Here is a 15803-nt window from a genome sequence, read left to right as displayed (position 1 = left end):
TCAACTTCACTGTGATATCCATCTGCATTAGTGCATTATTCTGCCATTATTAAATGGAACACAGGAAATGGAGATTGTGACCACATTTCCTGGAACTTGGGTGGTGGGCGGAGGCATACAACCACGAGGTGGTAATTCTACGTAATTCTTTAACTGTTGTTAGGCACCATGATGCCGTAGAATTTATATCTTTAGGTTAACAAAGGGCTCTAAACCTTGTTTTCTTAAAGTAAATACATTTATTACCTGTGTGAATGAAGAAGGTCTGTTTTAAAAGAATCTGTAATAATGTAATCTAAGGCGTTACAATGACAACAGAAACTTTTAAAAAATTTAACCAGAAGCACAAAAGGTCAAGTTTGGCCTTTATAGTGATCAACTATTCACATTCCAGTCAAATGGTTTTAAGACAGAAACCACACAATTATTATTACAAACTCCTCACATATATCATTTGACCTATGTTTGTCTCTGAGAGCACAGTTTCTGGCCAGGAGAATATCCTCCACCAGGGGTAGCCACAAACACAATAATGAGTATCACAGTTTAATTCCTGAGCCATTTATTTGTCACATTTCTCATAAGCTGTCCATCAAAAATGTTGAGCTGCTCTTCCTTGAAAAATAACATTTTTACTGAAATAACATCAAGCATCAAAACTAAAGTCAAACATCTTAATGAGCATAAAAGTGGCACAAAGTCACAAAGCTTTCAATTAAACAGTTTATACCTTTTCACTTTCATAATTATTCACAAGACTTTCCTCTAAAACAATTACCACTAAAAAGCATAAAGCAACTGTACATTCAATTCCTCAAGGCATTCACAAACTTTCTTTACAGTACCTTTTCACAAAACAATAAAAATAAATTGTGATCATTATGACAGTCAAAATATAACAAAATCCAGTTTTAGTTGATAGTATAATGCAGAAAACACAGACAGGCAGGTGTAATGGTGTACTGATGTTAAAGCACACTGTTGTTACCAACAGCAAATGCTTTGTAATGGTCTTGAAACTTATCTTATCAGTAATCAAAAAATTATTTAAAGTAAGAAAAAAACAACCTTAAAGTGAAAAAACAAGAACTTTTAACTGAGAGAAAAAGGAACAAAAATAATTTCCGTAGACTGGTTGTGTAAAAAAAAAAGGAAAATTTAACAGTTTCAGAACAAGTAATAGTGCAGGTATGACCCTTAGTGTATAGCGGTACAGTCCCGTGCCCATATTTTAAAAGAAATAGCACCAAAGAAATACAAGAAATACTTATAAGAAAGCACTGAGTGAAAAACATTCTACCAAGTCACTTGAAATAGATAAATATACCTTCTCCCTCCCACCACAGTCCAGTGTTTTGTGCAAGCAAACTTAAAAAAATATTTCAAACTTAAATATGGGATTTAAAGTAACTGAGAGATTGATGTATTTACATCCTGCTGATATGTATTTATGTGTAGAGCTGTAGAAGGTCTATATCTAAAAGTCCTGTTAGAGGTAGTCATGATGATTTGAGTGACAAAAAATAAGTATTTTCAATGAGGTGTTAGGTCATGCAACACAAAATAGCAGAGTGATGAAAATTTACATATTCACAAAATTGGAAATATGGTGGTCTTTCTCCCCTAATAATACTGTGTATTGTAACACTGACGCTGGTAGGATGTAGGAAGTGTTATGACTCTCTGACTGTATGGATCATAAATCATACAAATCTTTGAAAACTCGACGAACCTGAAAATGTTTTGAAAAATGACTTTCAGCTTTATTTTATATATTGAGTTTTTCAAATCGGTCCCAAATAACTGGCACTGAATCGGATTGTTAGCGGTGGATATGTAACTGTTCCTAAACAGCATGTGGACTTATTTCCTGTCACCAAGCAGCCCCAGGCCAGGCTTTCTATTGCCTTTTTCCCAGACAACATTTTCTATTTGAGGATAAGATGAGAGTTAAAGACACTCTGGAAACCCCTAGCACTGGCTGAGTCAACCCAAAACTATTTTTTTTCTCTAAAACCGCCCCTGCACCATTACAAGCCAAACTTCTAGCTAAAATGCTTTCGGTACACAATTCCCCTTTAACTGTGGTTTATTTTTTCACATTGTGGTCTCACTGTTGTGGTGGTTGATGGAGTCGTTTTCCTGGCAGATAAGCTGGTAGGGCTTCTCATTCTCCTCAATAACAGAGTTGTGCCCCTCAGCATCCTGATTCTGTAGCTCTCCACGGGAAAGGTGCTCCACAATGCCAGCCCCGAGCGAGTCACCCAGCACGTTGGTGGTGGTACGCAGGCGGTCCCTGGGGGAGCGAGAGAGAGAGAAAGAATCAGATAAAAACAGAAAAAAGAGGCAGAAAGTTGAGATAAAACAGGAACAAAAAATTATTGTATATCTGCTATGAAAACACTTGCGGCTCAAAATTTGAAAACGTGCCTCTAAACACAGGCTTTCTAAGCTGTCACTTTGCATTATGCATCAGTAACCTTTGTAGTGGTGGGACCTCTGGGCTCTCTGAAGCTTTACTATGACATTTAGGCTGGCAGAGCCACAGAACAGTACACAGACCAATCCCCATCACGCTGACATTTAGTGGGAACTCACAAGAACCAATCCACAGCGATGATCAGTGTTATGTCCTCTGTGGGCAGTCCCACCGATGTCAATACAATCACCATGGTAACCAGGCCAGCCTGAGGGATGCCTGCTGCTCCAATGCTGGCAGCAGTTGCCGTGATACTGAGTGGGTGGTGGGAGGGATGAGAGGAGAGTGAAGACATTTAATAAAGGGAAACAAACAAACAGCACATGTGCACTCCTGGTGGGAGTAGTAGAGTGATAAAGGCACATTAGGAATTATAAAATCATGTAAATTTATGCCAGGCTGAGGTGGTCACACAACTACAGGATATGCTCTATAAACTATAGGAAGTTTTACACATGTTGTCAAGAGTAATGTAACAACATATTCTAGTAGGATATGCTTACATGAAGTACAATATGTATGACCCATTAATTTACACGTAGAAACTCTCTCTTTGTGAAAAGCTCAATCAGGTGAGTCATGGAGTAAATAAACTGTGATTTTCTCTGGAATTAAGTGATAATAAAGATGCAGCAGAGAGATGTGGAACCTGTGCAATATAAAATCAAATTGAAAAGTGTAATGATACAGTAATATAGTTATATGCTGTGCTTTAAATGCACCAAAGTGCAATTTAAGTGCAAACTAATTTTCATCTGTAGTCCCTGGGCAGATGATCAGAAGAAAGGAAATTGGAATTAAAACAGTTATTGAAATAGTTTAAAAGCAGGCCAAGCAATAATAAAAAGAAAATTTCAAAGTATTTAGTATTTAATAACAAAACAAAGTAAAAACAGAGGCACCATCACTGCTGGATTTTAGCCTGGACTTTGGGAGTGTTCAGTGCCTGTTGACGAGCGTTCCTGACCCTATACTCCCTGACAGCAGTTGAGTTCTGTCAATATAATCTTCATCTGTGTTAAACAAATGTACCAACTGAAAAACACTCTTGAAAATCTATTTTTCTAACCTGAAAACAGTCTTGTTTGACACATGTGTTTGTCAACATGGAGCTCTAGTTTTTGTATTCCATTCTTCAAAAACAAAAACTAACAAATGTAAAACTAGTGTTACCTGATGGTGAGAATCTGGCCAAAGTTTAGGTCCATGTCATTGACTTGAGCTATAAAGATGGCTGCCACAGCCTCATAGAGGGCAGTGCCATCCATGTTAATGGTGGCGCCCACAGGGAGGACGAAGCGTGTAACTCTTTTATCCACATGGTTGTTCTCCTCCAGACAGCGGAAGGTGATGGGCAGGGTGGCAGAGCTGGAGGAAGCATGGAGAGAGAGACATGAAGCATCATGATTTGACACCAGCCAGACACCAAATGCAATACATGAAGTTTATTGAATATATGTAAGATCATTTTTTCATTGAAATTTTTAGTATTATATTTTAAATAACAATTTCAAAATGCAATTCATGGTATTCTATTTTATGTTGTTACATATTATTGTGTATCATTGTGTCATATCATATCGTATTGTACCATATTATGTCGTATCGTATTTTATTGTATCTTACTGTGTCACACCATATCGTGTCGTGATGCATCGTAACGTATTGTATCTTATAGTATCTTATCATGTATCGTATCGTATCATGATATCATGGTATTGCTGTATTATTGACACTAAACTCCTTGCCTGCTCTTTTAACACGTATTCTTGCAATCAGTGACACATACAACATACAGTACAGGCAAGTGTCCTAAACACCAGTGTCGGAGCAGGACAGAGTATGAGATTCACCTGGATGAGGTTCCCAGAGCTGTGATGAGTGCCTGCAGCAGACCACCAATGAAGGTATAGGGATTCCTCCTGGTCACCAGGAAGTAAAGCAGCGGCAGGACAAAGAGGCCATGAATGAGGAGACCCACAATGACTGACACAGTGTACATCCCCAGCTGACTGCCCATCTCTGCCAGATCCTTCATCTCCACAATCTTCCCTGCAATGAGGAACAGGATGCCCAGGGGAGCGTACCTAGTAAAGTGATTCAGAGGAGATGAATGAGTATGGAGGAAGATGGATATAAACATACAGACCTGCTGAGCATCTTAAGTTAGTAACCAGCTTAATGCTTAAGAGGGTATTTTGAATTTGATACTCAAAAGAATTACAGTATGTTTCACAGGCAAGAAATGTAAAATACATAAACATGCCACGTGAAACATCACAGAAAAAGAAAACCTATAAAGAAATGTGTTTTACTTGCTGAATTGGAGGTGACTCTTTACTGACCAGATGATGATGGCCACAAGCCTCATGATGGCTTCATTCAGGCAGTCGAAGAAGTCCCTGAGGGCCTGGCCCTGCTGCTTCATGTTGCCAATGACGAGACCGAAGCACATGGAGAACACGACCAGACCCAGCGCGTTGACTCCAGCAGAAGAGCCGGACACAGGGACCCTCTCCTCCACTGTCTCCTGTCGTAGAACAGATTGTACAGTTTGCAGGACATACATTACAGGATTTTAACTACTTCTCATCCCACTTCTGCACACTTTTACTTCAATCTATAACTGATCATGTCCTTTTTTTTCCTCAGAGGAGCCACCCACCTGTATGGTGTGCAGCACCCTGCTGAGGTTCACGCTCAGGTTAGAGTCTGTCACGTTGAGAGAGTTGGTGAGGTTCAGGGTCACTGTCACGTTCCTTGTATGAACAGTCTTCTTGTACACAGTTTTATACTGTAACAGAGAGCATGCAGTTTGACATTGATTCTGTTTGGGTCTGAAAGTCATGTGCAAAAAATGTGATCTCACAGTGTCTATGAGATGAAGATAATGTGTGTTTTTACATGCTTTTCTGTCTTTGATGTTGTCTCTGTGTGGTTGGTTGAACTAGATTATGGAAGTGGTGATATGGTATGAAATTTGAGGGTTTCTTGTGACTTAAATAAATGAAAATTGAAAAAATATGGCCTCACCTGCTTGAAACAAGCTTCTACCAGATTGGGAGGAAACATATTCCTAAAATAAAAATCAAACAAGACCAAATGAGTCACAACAGATTGTAAATTTTGTACTGCAATACTACACTATGTTAATCAATTACCATTTCATAATCTTAAAGAGTAATCACTCAGAGATAGTCATTTCTTCTATCAGATATGAGAGTGAGTGAATGCATTTTCATTCACACACAATCCATTGTTTCTACTATTTTGTGATGTCTGAATGTCCTCGTAATTATACAAATCCTTTAAAAGGAGTCACTCATCATTTTGGGAAGTATGTTTATTTGCTTTCTTGCCAAGACTTAGATGAGAAGATTGGTACCACTTTTATATCTGTAAATGTAAAAATGATTATGTTTGGTTTGTGGTGTTATCTGCCAGATTGCTTCCTGGTTGCTGATAACTAAGCTTCATATTTAACGTGGATATGAGAGTGGTATCAATCTTCTCATCTAATTCTCAGCATTTCCGAAAATGTCAAACTATTACCTTACAAATTGATGAAATAAATGAATTAAATTGTGACTGTATGTGGGCAACGCTACAACAGCCAGATACAGTATCAATTTCACAAATCGGTAAAGTCGTCACCTGATGAGATCCAGAAAAGCATCAGCAGCCTGAACAGGTTCAATGTTTCCACTGTTGGTCACAGGACTATCTCTGCTGCCTTTCCCCGGCCGGATTATTATCACAATGACAATGCCGATGAACACAGCAATGAGAGTGGTCACCATGTAGTAGATCACTGCACGAACACCCATTTTACCTGACGCTTTGCTGTCCAAAGAGGAAATACCTGAGACAGAGAACATTCAATTCAGAATTTAATCAGTTTGCTGCAAATTTTGATTTTGTTACCAAAATTAATTTAATTTGAGATAAAACTGGACATTAAATATTGAAAGAGGTTAAAATTAAACCAGATAAGCAATATTTGTGTAAAACTATACTTGTTATCAACTTGAATCATAAAATAAGGCTGAAATAGAGCAAAGATCTTGCCTGCCAGGGAAATTGCCCAAAGGTGTCATTTTAGGGTCTGGCCCATAATCTACTGTAATCTACACTCTGCGAGCCTTAAGTGCGTTTGTTCAAAGCCAACCTGTGACCAGACTGGAGACGATGAGAGGCAGCACCAGCATCTGTAGCATTCTCATTAGGAGCTCCCCTGGAAAGGCAAAGTACTTGATCTCCCTCAGGGACAGGTTGTGGGGGCGTAGAGCAAAGCCCAGGATTACACCTGAATAAATTTGCACGCGCACGCAGGGTTAGGGTTACATACATACACACACACAAAAGCACAAATTTACACAAAGTCATATAGAGTCATCTGTCTGCAGAGAAGACAGTGTTGAACCGCAGGCTCCCCTCTGTACTCACCCAGAGCCACGGCGGCGACAGTGAACAGAACAAACAGGTTCCTCTTGAGGAAACCTTTGACGCTGTCCCTGCTGATGGAGCCCATCCTCTCCTTCATGCTGCTGGCTTTCCTCTCCATTGCCCTGCGTAAACGCCTCCTTAAGTCTACTCTCTCTGGCACGGGGGGTTTGTCCGCGTCCTCGTTTAGGAAAAGACTTGCACTGGTGGGGGGCTTCTCGTTCATAATCAGCTCCAGCACCTGGTCCAGGAGGCAGGTCTCGTGGGAAACTAGGCAGGGGAGAGGATGACATAGAGAGAGTGTCTCCTGAACGGACATGAAGAATATTCAAATACAATGATGTTGTCCAACGGGCAGAAAACATCAGATAATGGGAAAGTCTAATCACGTAGACCACGGCTGCTGCGTTTGAAAGATTTAAACAGTGACACAATAACTAGAGATAACATGAAACTGAAGGTGTAGATCATTTAACCCAGGAGGGTACTTAATACATGGTGACTGATACATGCTGGACATGTTGGGCTTTGATGGACAAAACATTAATTGACAGTAACAAGCTTTGAATAACAAGCAATTTGAAGACATCACTTTTGGCTCTGGGAAACTGCAATGGCATTGGACATTTTGCACTATATTCTGATATTTTATTGACTAAATGATTCATCGATTAACAAAAAAATGAATAATCAATGATGAAAATGATTCAATTATTATTAATTATTATTTTATAATTATTTTTAGTAGTTGCAGCTCTGCTCCAATCTGAAATTACCTGAACCAATTTTTGAATAAGTCAATAATCAATCAGGATCGTGAGCCAGAAATGGAGAGAATGAATCGACACTTACTCATTTTTGTAAAGACAGTACACAGTGCAGATCTAAACAGAATATATAAAGAGGTGATCCTCCAGCTGCTCAGGCTAATGTAAACAGACCTGTTAAACTTTAAATTACAATGCATGACGAATATATGTAGTGTAGTTCTGGTTCTCTAATTATACAACAGACTTTTTTCTACTATAGTGAGTAAATAAATCTCAGCTGTTTATCTAAATCTTTACTGTGATCGTTTTTCTTGATATCTTTTAATAGAGAACAAATGTAACAACACAAAAACTTCAAAATATTAGCATCTGTAGTCTTACCGTGTTTTCTTCTGCTGAAAACAAAAGTAGTCTGTGTGTAGCACGTGGCAGTTGAACTCACTTCTCCTTATCTATCTAGGTTACAGTGTTTCCTCAGAATTACCCTATGCAAACAGACTTGAAGCCCCACACATAAAGAACAATAAGGCCAACCTCTTTCTCCGCTTCTCCCTCACATCCAATGTAATCACTCTGAGCTCCGACACCTTTATATTTTTACTTTTCCCTGGGGGATTAACACTTAAGCATATGATCTCCAAAGACTTCATCTATTCTGTTTACATCCCTCTTGTCTATTGATTTTCTTTTGTCTATTGTTCTGAGGTTCACATCTATCTATTACGTACAGTGTAAAAGACCCATTGTTGAGCAGGTTGTGGGATGACCCTGGATAATCAAGGCCATTTATTAGCTTGGTGTCAGATGCAGAATAATCAGCTCTCACACAACACTGTTCACACTTATTGCCTATAAGTGTGTGTGCGTGTGTGTGTGTGTGTGTGGGGGGGGTATGTAACTTAAGCACAAGAGAAAACATCTGATCAAATATGCCATGCAGTCACGATGTTTTACAACAAGCCTGGAGGAGTCAGAGTGCTACTGATCCTGTTTCACCATTCATTTCTGAGTGCTGAATGGATAAGAGTGGGTGAAGAGCCACTACCAGTGACTACAGATCTACATTAGCAGTGAAATGGACTACCACTTATGACAACACACTGTTTATGTCATGTTCTGTGCGTGTTAAGTGCAACTCAGCGTCACACAATCAAAGAAGAAACAGCAAAGCCTTAGTGAAGGAATGAAACAGTGAAAAACATCAGCTGCTAAACATAAAGACAGTACACTGCTGTGCTTATACAGCATACGTTAATATCACTGAAATGTTAAGTGATTACAAAGTTTGTCCATTTAATACAGTTTTATTTGTTTTTGTTCAAAGCCCAAGAAGAATGAAGCCAATTAATGTGAAAAACATAATATTTTTGACTAATTAAACCATAATGAAAGTACCATGTTTAAGAAGCGACTACAGTGAAATCAATCCCCCTGGGCATGGATGATGCTCGGCTTGCATCAGTCTGTGGAGAGACTTACACATTCACAAATGATTCTTTTCAGCTGCTCTTTGCTGGACAGGTTTTGTTGCTCTTTCTGTTTTAAAATCTTCCAAAGGCGTATACTGGATTCAAGTCGAGGGACATACAAGGCCAGGTCAGGGTTTTCAGTTTTTTTTTTCTCTTTAAAAACTTGCATGATTTTTGCAGTGTGTTTAGGGTCATTGTCATGTTGGAAAATATCCCCTCCTGCCAGGCTTCTTGAGACTGTGGAGTCATCTTTTTATTCAGTATTTGGGTAGAAAAACCTGAATTCATAGCGCCATCTATAAAGGTCATCTCTCAGCACACTCCCACTCAGGACTGTGCGGTCACTGGGGTGGTCCTGGCCGGGTCCACGTCAAACATGCTGGAGCCCAGCTGATCCAAACTATTTTATTTTGGTTTCATCTGACCAAAGAATGTGCTGCCAATATTCATCAGGCTTCTTTTCATGTTCTTTGGCAGTGTAATCTGGCAGTTTTGTGCCATTTTATGAGCAATGGTTTTTATCTTGGACGCTGTCTGTGGTTGACTTCATGCAGTGTCCCTCGCTCTGTCTGATCAGTCACTGAAACACCAGAATCCACAGATAATCCTCGTGCCAAGTCCAAAGCACTTGCCCGTCTGTTTTTCAGTGCGAGGCTACGTAAATAGTGAATTGTGAATGTTGTTATTTTTCAAGGACTGGCCACTCACCTTCTGTTATTGGTGGTGTTTCAGATCATGTTCAGTAGCCTACCAATGCTCTTGTACCTGCTCCCATCTTTGTTATTTATTGCTTACCATGTGGAACCGACTGGGCAAACAACTTTGAGATACATGTCTTTAAATGTTTTTCAAGTCTGTTTCCAATTGTACAAATGTTAAAAGAATGCCATTCCCAAAACACCTACATACAGTGGGAATACAGCACCCTTGTAACCATGTGCCTGAGTCATGTAACCATTAGGCTTATTTATTGTTTTATTATGTTTGTCACTGAGTTTCAGCGACCTTCCAGCCTAAAGCAGCCAACTCTGGCTAAAACTGCTCAGTGCTGGTCAGGCTACAATCAGCGCTGTCTGACAACCCAAACATCCTCCATTAGATAAGCAGCAAACTAGTGATAAACATTTAAACATTAAGCTAAAAGCAAAGAGCTTAGGGTCTATTATAGTAATGGAGAGCATCATTGACCCTCAACGGTCAACAGGTATTTTTATACAGATAATGGCTAACAGGGTAACAAGAAGAATTCTTAATTATATCAAAAACTATTTTAGCACCGAACACTAATAAATATTCTAAAATTAACTCAGTGTCATTAGCATTGGCTATACAGCTGGTGGAGGAGCATGCAGCGTGTAAGGCAGAGCACAATTCACATCTCAGTGTAAAACCACTTCAGACTAACATGTTAAAACATCCTGGGACACAGGGATCCTGTTTCAAGCTACTGCATATTCCTTGTTAATACTGCTTTATATATTTTTTTTAATATTTTTTTACACCACAATAAAATCACTCAAAAAGTTGCTCAGACCAACTGTACATTACAATCCAATAAATCAAGACTTGATCCCTCTAAATCAAAGAATGCATAAATGTGCCACAATTGCAAAAATCTCTCAGAAAAATTACAATTTTTCTCTCCTGATTCATTATAATATCTATTATCTATTCTCCTAATCACACAAAAGTCAACTTTGCAGAGAAAGCTTTGCAAAGTTCAACAAGCTGCTCACTGGTTACTCACCACTCATGGTTTACAGTGTGTCTCAAACAGTCCGATCAAAGTCAGGTGACACTCTCAGCTTCACAAGAGTAGACAAGAGATTCAGAGTGTGAGAGAGTGTCTGGAGCTGAGTGGTACAATGACAGGACGTCTCACTGCTCGGCTCTCATAAGCAGACAGACATGAAAAGGCCTCTCATATGGTCTGACCTTCTCACACTTACACACACACACACACACACACAAACATGCGCACATGCACACCCTCCAGCCAACCTTTTGTACTCCGTGACAAGTCAGATCCATCCATCTATCCTGTAATCCAACTCTCCACCCTCAACTAAATTGCTTTACACTACAGATCCACTTCCCTGAACACTTTGCATAGAAACCAGTTCATGTGATCGTACACGAAACAACATGACATGATAATGTACACAACAAAACATCAGACCAAAATCTTTGGATTTTAAGTGGCACGATTTTACAAATGAGAATCATCACAGAGAGAACTGCTCAGCTTGTGAAAATAAGGTAGATATTTTTTGTTTTATGAATAGAAAATAATAAAGAAAATAACCCTTGAGGATGTCATCAGGTGTGAAAGCTACTATCGAGTTGCATTACAGACATTTTAAGTTTTAAGAGTCTGATCCATACTAGAGACTAAAGGTTGATTTATGGGTGTGTGTTGAAGGGTTTAAGCTACGTGCATAGGCCATATAACTACACCGAAGGCTATGCCTCATCTCCACCTTTCTTTTTTGCATTTCTTTACACCAATCACAATTGCGTTGGGTCACACCATTGTTGGTTGTTTTGGGGAGGTGAACAATCATTAAAATGGCTAATTTCGTACAAAGAAAACAACCACAAAAAACAGCAAAGACATATGTAGATTTAAAATGATAACAGGCAGGGGAAGCGGAAAGGGAGGAGAATGCCACCTGAAACAGGCGCCAAATGGCAGGCTCATACCGACAGCCTACATCCAGTACAGTGGCTACGGAGATACCAAGTAGTGACCGCAAAAACTGTGATTCATCTTCTACAAGTTTCTGTTGCAAGTGGAGATCTTAAGGTAAACATTAAAGAAGTTGAAGAAAGATTTACCGGTATTTCCCTTTTCAGTAACACACACCTAGCACGACCACTACAGACCCTCTGGTCATCACAATCACCACTCCCTTTCACAGCGAATGAAACAAGCACAGCAACTGCACGGGAATAGTCTCCTTTTCAGAGGTGAGAAAATGAAAAAAATGTAAGTTACAAGGATGTACAGCTGTGTAAATACTACATAAGCAGGGTTTGAACTAAAAAATCTAAACCTATAGCAGAGGCATCTGTGGTGGTTCTCCTGTTAACCCCTCGGTTTGACCGTCCAATTCATACAGACTTCAACAGTGGAGATGTGAAAGATTGTGAATTAAACCTGGAGAAATATGCTGGCACCACTCACCATTTCACAGGCATTCAAAAGTTGCACAGTGGTTCAATGTGGGCATCATGTTAAGAAAGATTCAATTTTATGCAAATGTCTTCTGGGCTGATGGGAGTGACGGCCTGGCAACAACCAATCGCACTTGTTTCTTTTCCATCGAGGAAACAGAAGCACGGAAGAATTTCTATTCCATTCACCTACATGAAAGTATTTAGAAGAAAACCGAGGAAAAGCTTATTATCACAGTCAACGGCTTCCCAGTTGTCTATGAATAAACTTTAGTGGGCTTGTGGGACTTCACTATGAAAATCTATGCATACAAAAAAGAAGGACACCTTTAATTTAAAACTATCACAACCCTGCATCAAAATCATAATATCATTATGATAATGTCATGACAGACAGACAGACAGACAGACAGACAGACAGACAGACAGATAGATAGATAGATAGATAGATAGATAGATAGATAGATAGATAGATAGATAGATAGATAGATAACATTATTATATTATTATATTCTTTCTTGCATTTTTTTGGGGGGGAAAATGTACATGAATTTGAGAGCAAAAGTACAAAAGATAAAGTCTGATACCCTGTTTGTGCCTTTGAATGTGTCAAGCTGTCATGAAGAGACAGGTCCTCTCCTCTTCTACTGGCGGTTGTTTCAGAAGAAGCTGCAAAACAAGGATTAAAACTTCACAATTTTCAACCCAACTTTCGCTCAAACCGTGTCAGACTCATGTAAAAACAACGCAGTTACTCTGATTCGTTAGCATGTTGGCCGGCAACAAAAAGTTAATCACAAAGAAAATCTTGTACCTGCCTCAGTCCATCCAGGGTGCTCCTCACACCGTCATGTGGATGTCCTCCTCTCCACCAAGCAGCCGATAATGAACTAATGTTGCCCACACACAGTATCTACCCTCATCATCTTCACTGTTATCTCCCGTTATTTTTTATTTATTTATTTATTTTTACTATGAAGCGGTTCGCGCTTGTCCATGAAGCCTCCGGCGGAGAGGAGCGCCTGGGAGGTCTGCGTGGGAGGAGGAGGAGAGGTTAAGGACCCTTCAAGAGAGAGAGGGAAAAATAATAAAGATAAACCACCTGCTGCCTGTCCACAACAATGAAGCCCGAGTGCAATACTCTCAGGTTAATCCACTTGTCTCTTAGTAGATTCCACTATTAGATAAATGTCACATGTTAAAAGAAAGGGCCATTATTATGACAACGTGATTAATTCCCTGATTAATGATGAGGCTACAACGTTCATTTTGCTTATTAAACACTGAATTTGGGTCCTGAAGGCGCTAACAGTATTTACACACAGCAGTCATTGCTATGACAACACGCATCTGCTCATCGCCCGGGGTCTGCTGTGAGCCACTCTGGGGAACCCCTAACCCTTGGCACTCAGCTACCCAGCTTTCCACTCTCACACCCACTCATCATGATCACGTTCACAAAAGATACATTGATATGCATGTAGCATACCACCAAATGAAAAAACACCATAATTGTGCTTTTTTTTTTTTTTTTTTTAACACACAGATATAGATTATTTAAGATGCCCATCATGAGCAGGAAATGATTCTACAGCTACAGTTTCCAGGTACCAAACAAAAAAAAGAAGTAAAACTGTTCAATAGGAAACATTTCAACTCTGAATTGTAGTTTAACATCATTATATAAAGTCTAAAGTAACGTTCTTGTTGGTTTTGGGGGATTTCCTTGTAAAAGGAAGTTAAGCAGACTTCCTCAATTATTATCAAATTAGAAATCAAAGTGAATAAACATAAGAAGGCATGAATTTTTTAATTTTTGGAATACAATTATACACAGAACAGAGTCAAGATACTGCTTAATTTCTCTCTTTTCTGTTCTGGATCTTTTGATTTTGATCACACACACACACACACACACACACACACACACACACACACACACACACACGCACACACACACACACACACACTGACTTCCTCAGCAGATGGGATTTTCCAACTTGTCATGGAATAGTTTCTCTAAGGATTTTAGGGACTTCTCACCCATGTTGGCTTAAAAGTTTAGACTGAACGTTCATTGTTGTCTTTGTAAACGTCATTCTCTCATGTCATATCAAACAATCTTCCTCAGCAGGTAGGGTTGGCCCAGTTGTCTTTTAAGCCAATATGGATACGAAGTCAATGAAGTGACAATTGGGCAAACACCATCAACTGAGGAGGGATCCTCTGATGTGACTGAAAGCTCCAGAACAGCTGCTAAAATAAATATAAATTAAAAGTAAAAGTAAATATCTACACTCTGTTCAATGTACAAAATGTACGCTGAAAAAATAAAAATTCAAGCTTTGTTAGGTTCATTCAGTAACTTTTATTTCCAAATGCCAAATTCTCAAAGTGCTCGAGAAAGTCTGCAGAACATCTTTTCCAAAGTATCCCCAAAACCCCTCAACGGCATTGCTTTAGTTTGTATAGTTCTGTCAACTTTGTTGCAGCTGTTTCAATCCCAAAATAAAAGACTTTTACAACTGCACATGAAAATATCTTAAAATGTCTTGACATCATGTTATCAATTTGACATATCTGGTACTTTTGGAAACTCTGAGATCTTTACTTGAAATGATAATGCTCATCTGTAAGGTCAGATTCATACGTGGCGTCTTAAAGATGGTTGAACTACAGAGTCTGAGGTTAATGACCTTAGTGATCAATATTCTCCCTATAACAAAATTGTAAAAATTGTTAAAAACTACTTTTTCTGTTAACTATAGAACAAATACAAACAGACAACCTCTGCATGCCCATACATCTTCTACAGCCATTTATTACTCCTAAAATGAGGATGAATCTGATGCTGTGGACTTCCCTCTGGTTCCAATCTGGTGTAGGACCAAAGTGATAGGAACAGATTGCATTGCCATGGCAACACATTATCCTGCCATAACGTGGGAGGCATGGATCATGTATGATCCATGTTTAGATAGTGTAATTATTCACCCGCCTGCAGGAGGGAATATTTATCTCAGTTATTTCTTCGCATTCTTTTGGTACATTACAATTACATTAATTCAATCTGGTGCGAATTTAGAAGCCAGCTGTGTTTTTATGAGTTTACAAAATGGTTTAAAAAGTGTAAATTTAAATACATTAAATATATTTAAACAGATTTGGATTACCTTGCTATCAAACAAACAAATTAAGTCAAACAAATTAAGGGCAATGGCAACAAAATTTTGATGAGTTACAACTTTGTAAATTCTGATTAAATTTTAACTTAACTGCTCATTGCTCCTACTTATGGCTGTCCATTAGTTACCTAGCAACATGCAATGTATTAATGCTGTGGTATCAGTGAGAGTAAACTCACATTGTGAGTCTGAGCGCTGGCTGAGATTGTGTTGGTGCAACCACTTTATTGTCTCGTAACATTGTATAATAGTATGATGATGCCCAGGCAAGTGGAATGGA

General features: G+C 39.0%; 1 protein-coding gene across 4 annotated transcripts; it reads right to left on the bottom strand.

The window, feature by feature from the left end:
• Window positions 1–545: 545 nt before the first annotated feature.
• On the bottom strand, window positions 546–14227 carry slc1a6 (solute carrier family 1 member 6). 4 transcript variants are annotated; one of them, XM_056379628.1, is made up of 13 exons: window positions 13153–14227; window positions 12926–13007; window positions 12349–12527; window positions 6926–7192; window positions 6648–6785; window positions 6134–6341; window positions 5513–5555; window positions 5145–5273; window positions 4825–5009; window positions 4333–4566; window positions 3653–3847; window positions 2599–2733; window positions 546–2296 (listed from the first exon to the last, which is right to left on the bottom strand). In XM_056379628.1, exons 4-13 carry the CDS (start codon window positions 7146–7148, stop codon window positions 2098–2100), a joined length of 1689 nt encoding a protein of 562 aa, XP_056235603.1. In that variant the 5' UTR covers window positions 7149–7192; window positions 12349–12527; window positions 12926–13007; window positions 13153–14227; the 3' UTR covers window positions 546–2097. The 4 variants fall into 4 exon arrangements, with proteins under 4 accessions (XP_056235603.1, XP_056235602.1, XP_056235600.1 ...); XM_056379627.1 differs by lacking the exon at window positions 12349–12527; XM_056379625.1 differs by lacking the exons at window positions 12349–12527; window positions 12926–13007; window positions 13153–14227 and adding an exon at window positions 10909–11044.
• Window positions 14228–15803: the final 1576 nt, after the last annotated feature.

The sequence above is a fragment of the Seriola aureovittata genome, chromosome 6, assembly GCF_021018895.1.
Source record: "Seriola aureovittata isolate HTS-2021-v1 ecotype China chromosome 6, ASM2101889v1, whole genome shotgun sequence".
Taxonomy (NCBI): Eukaryota; Metazoa; Chordata; class Actinopteri; order Carangiformes; family Carangidae; genus Seriola; species Seriola aureovittata.
This window is presented reverse-complemented; position numbering and strand designations above follow the sequence as displayed.

Coding starts and splice junctions, on each gene's coding strand:
- slc1a6 (XM_056379625.1), bottom strand. Junction 6,342..6,647: donor CGTCTCCAGTCTGGTCACAG/GTTGGCTTTGAA, acceptor TCTCTGTCTCAG/GTATTTCCTCTTTGGACAGC. Junction 5,010..5,144: donor GGGTGCTGCACACCATACAG/GTGGGTGGCTCC, acceptor GTTCTACGACAG/GAGACAGTGGAGGAGAGGGT.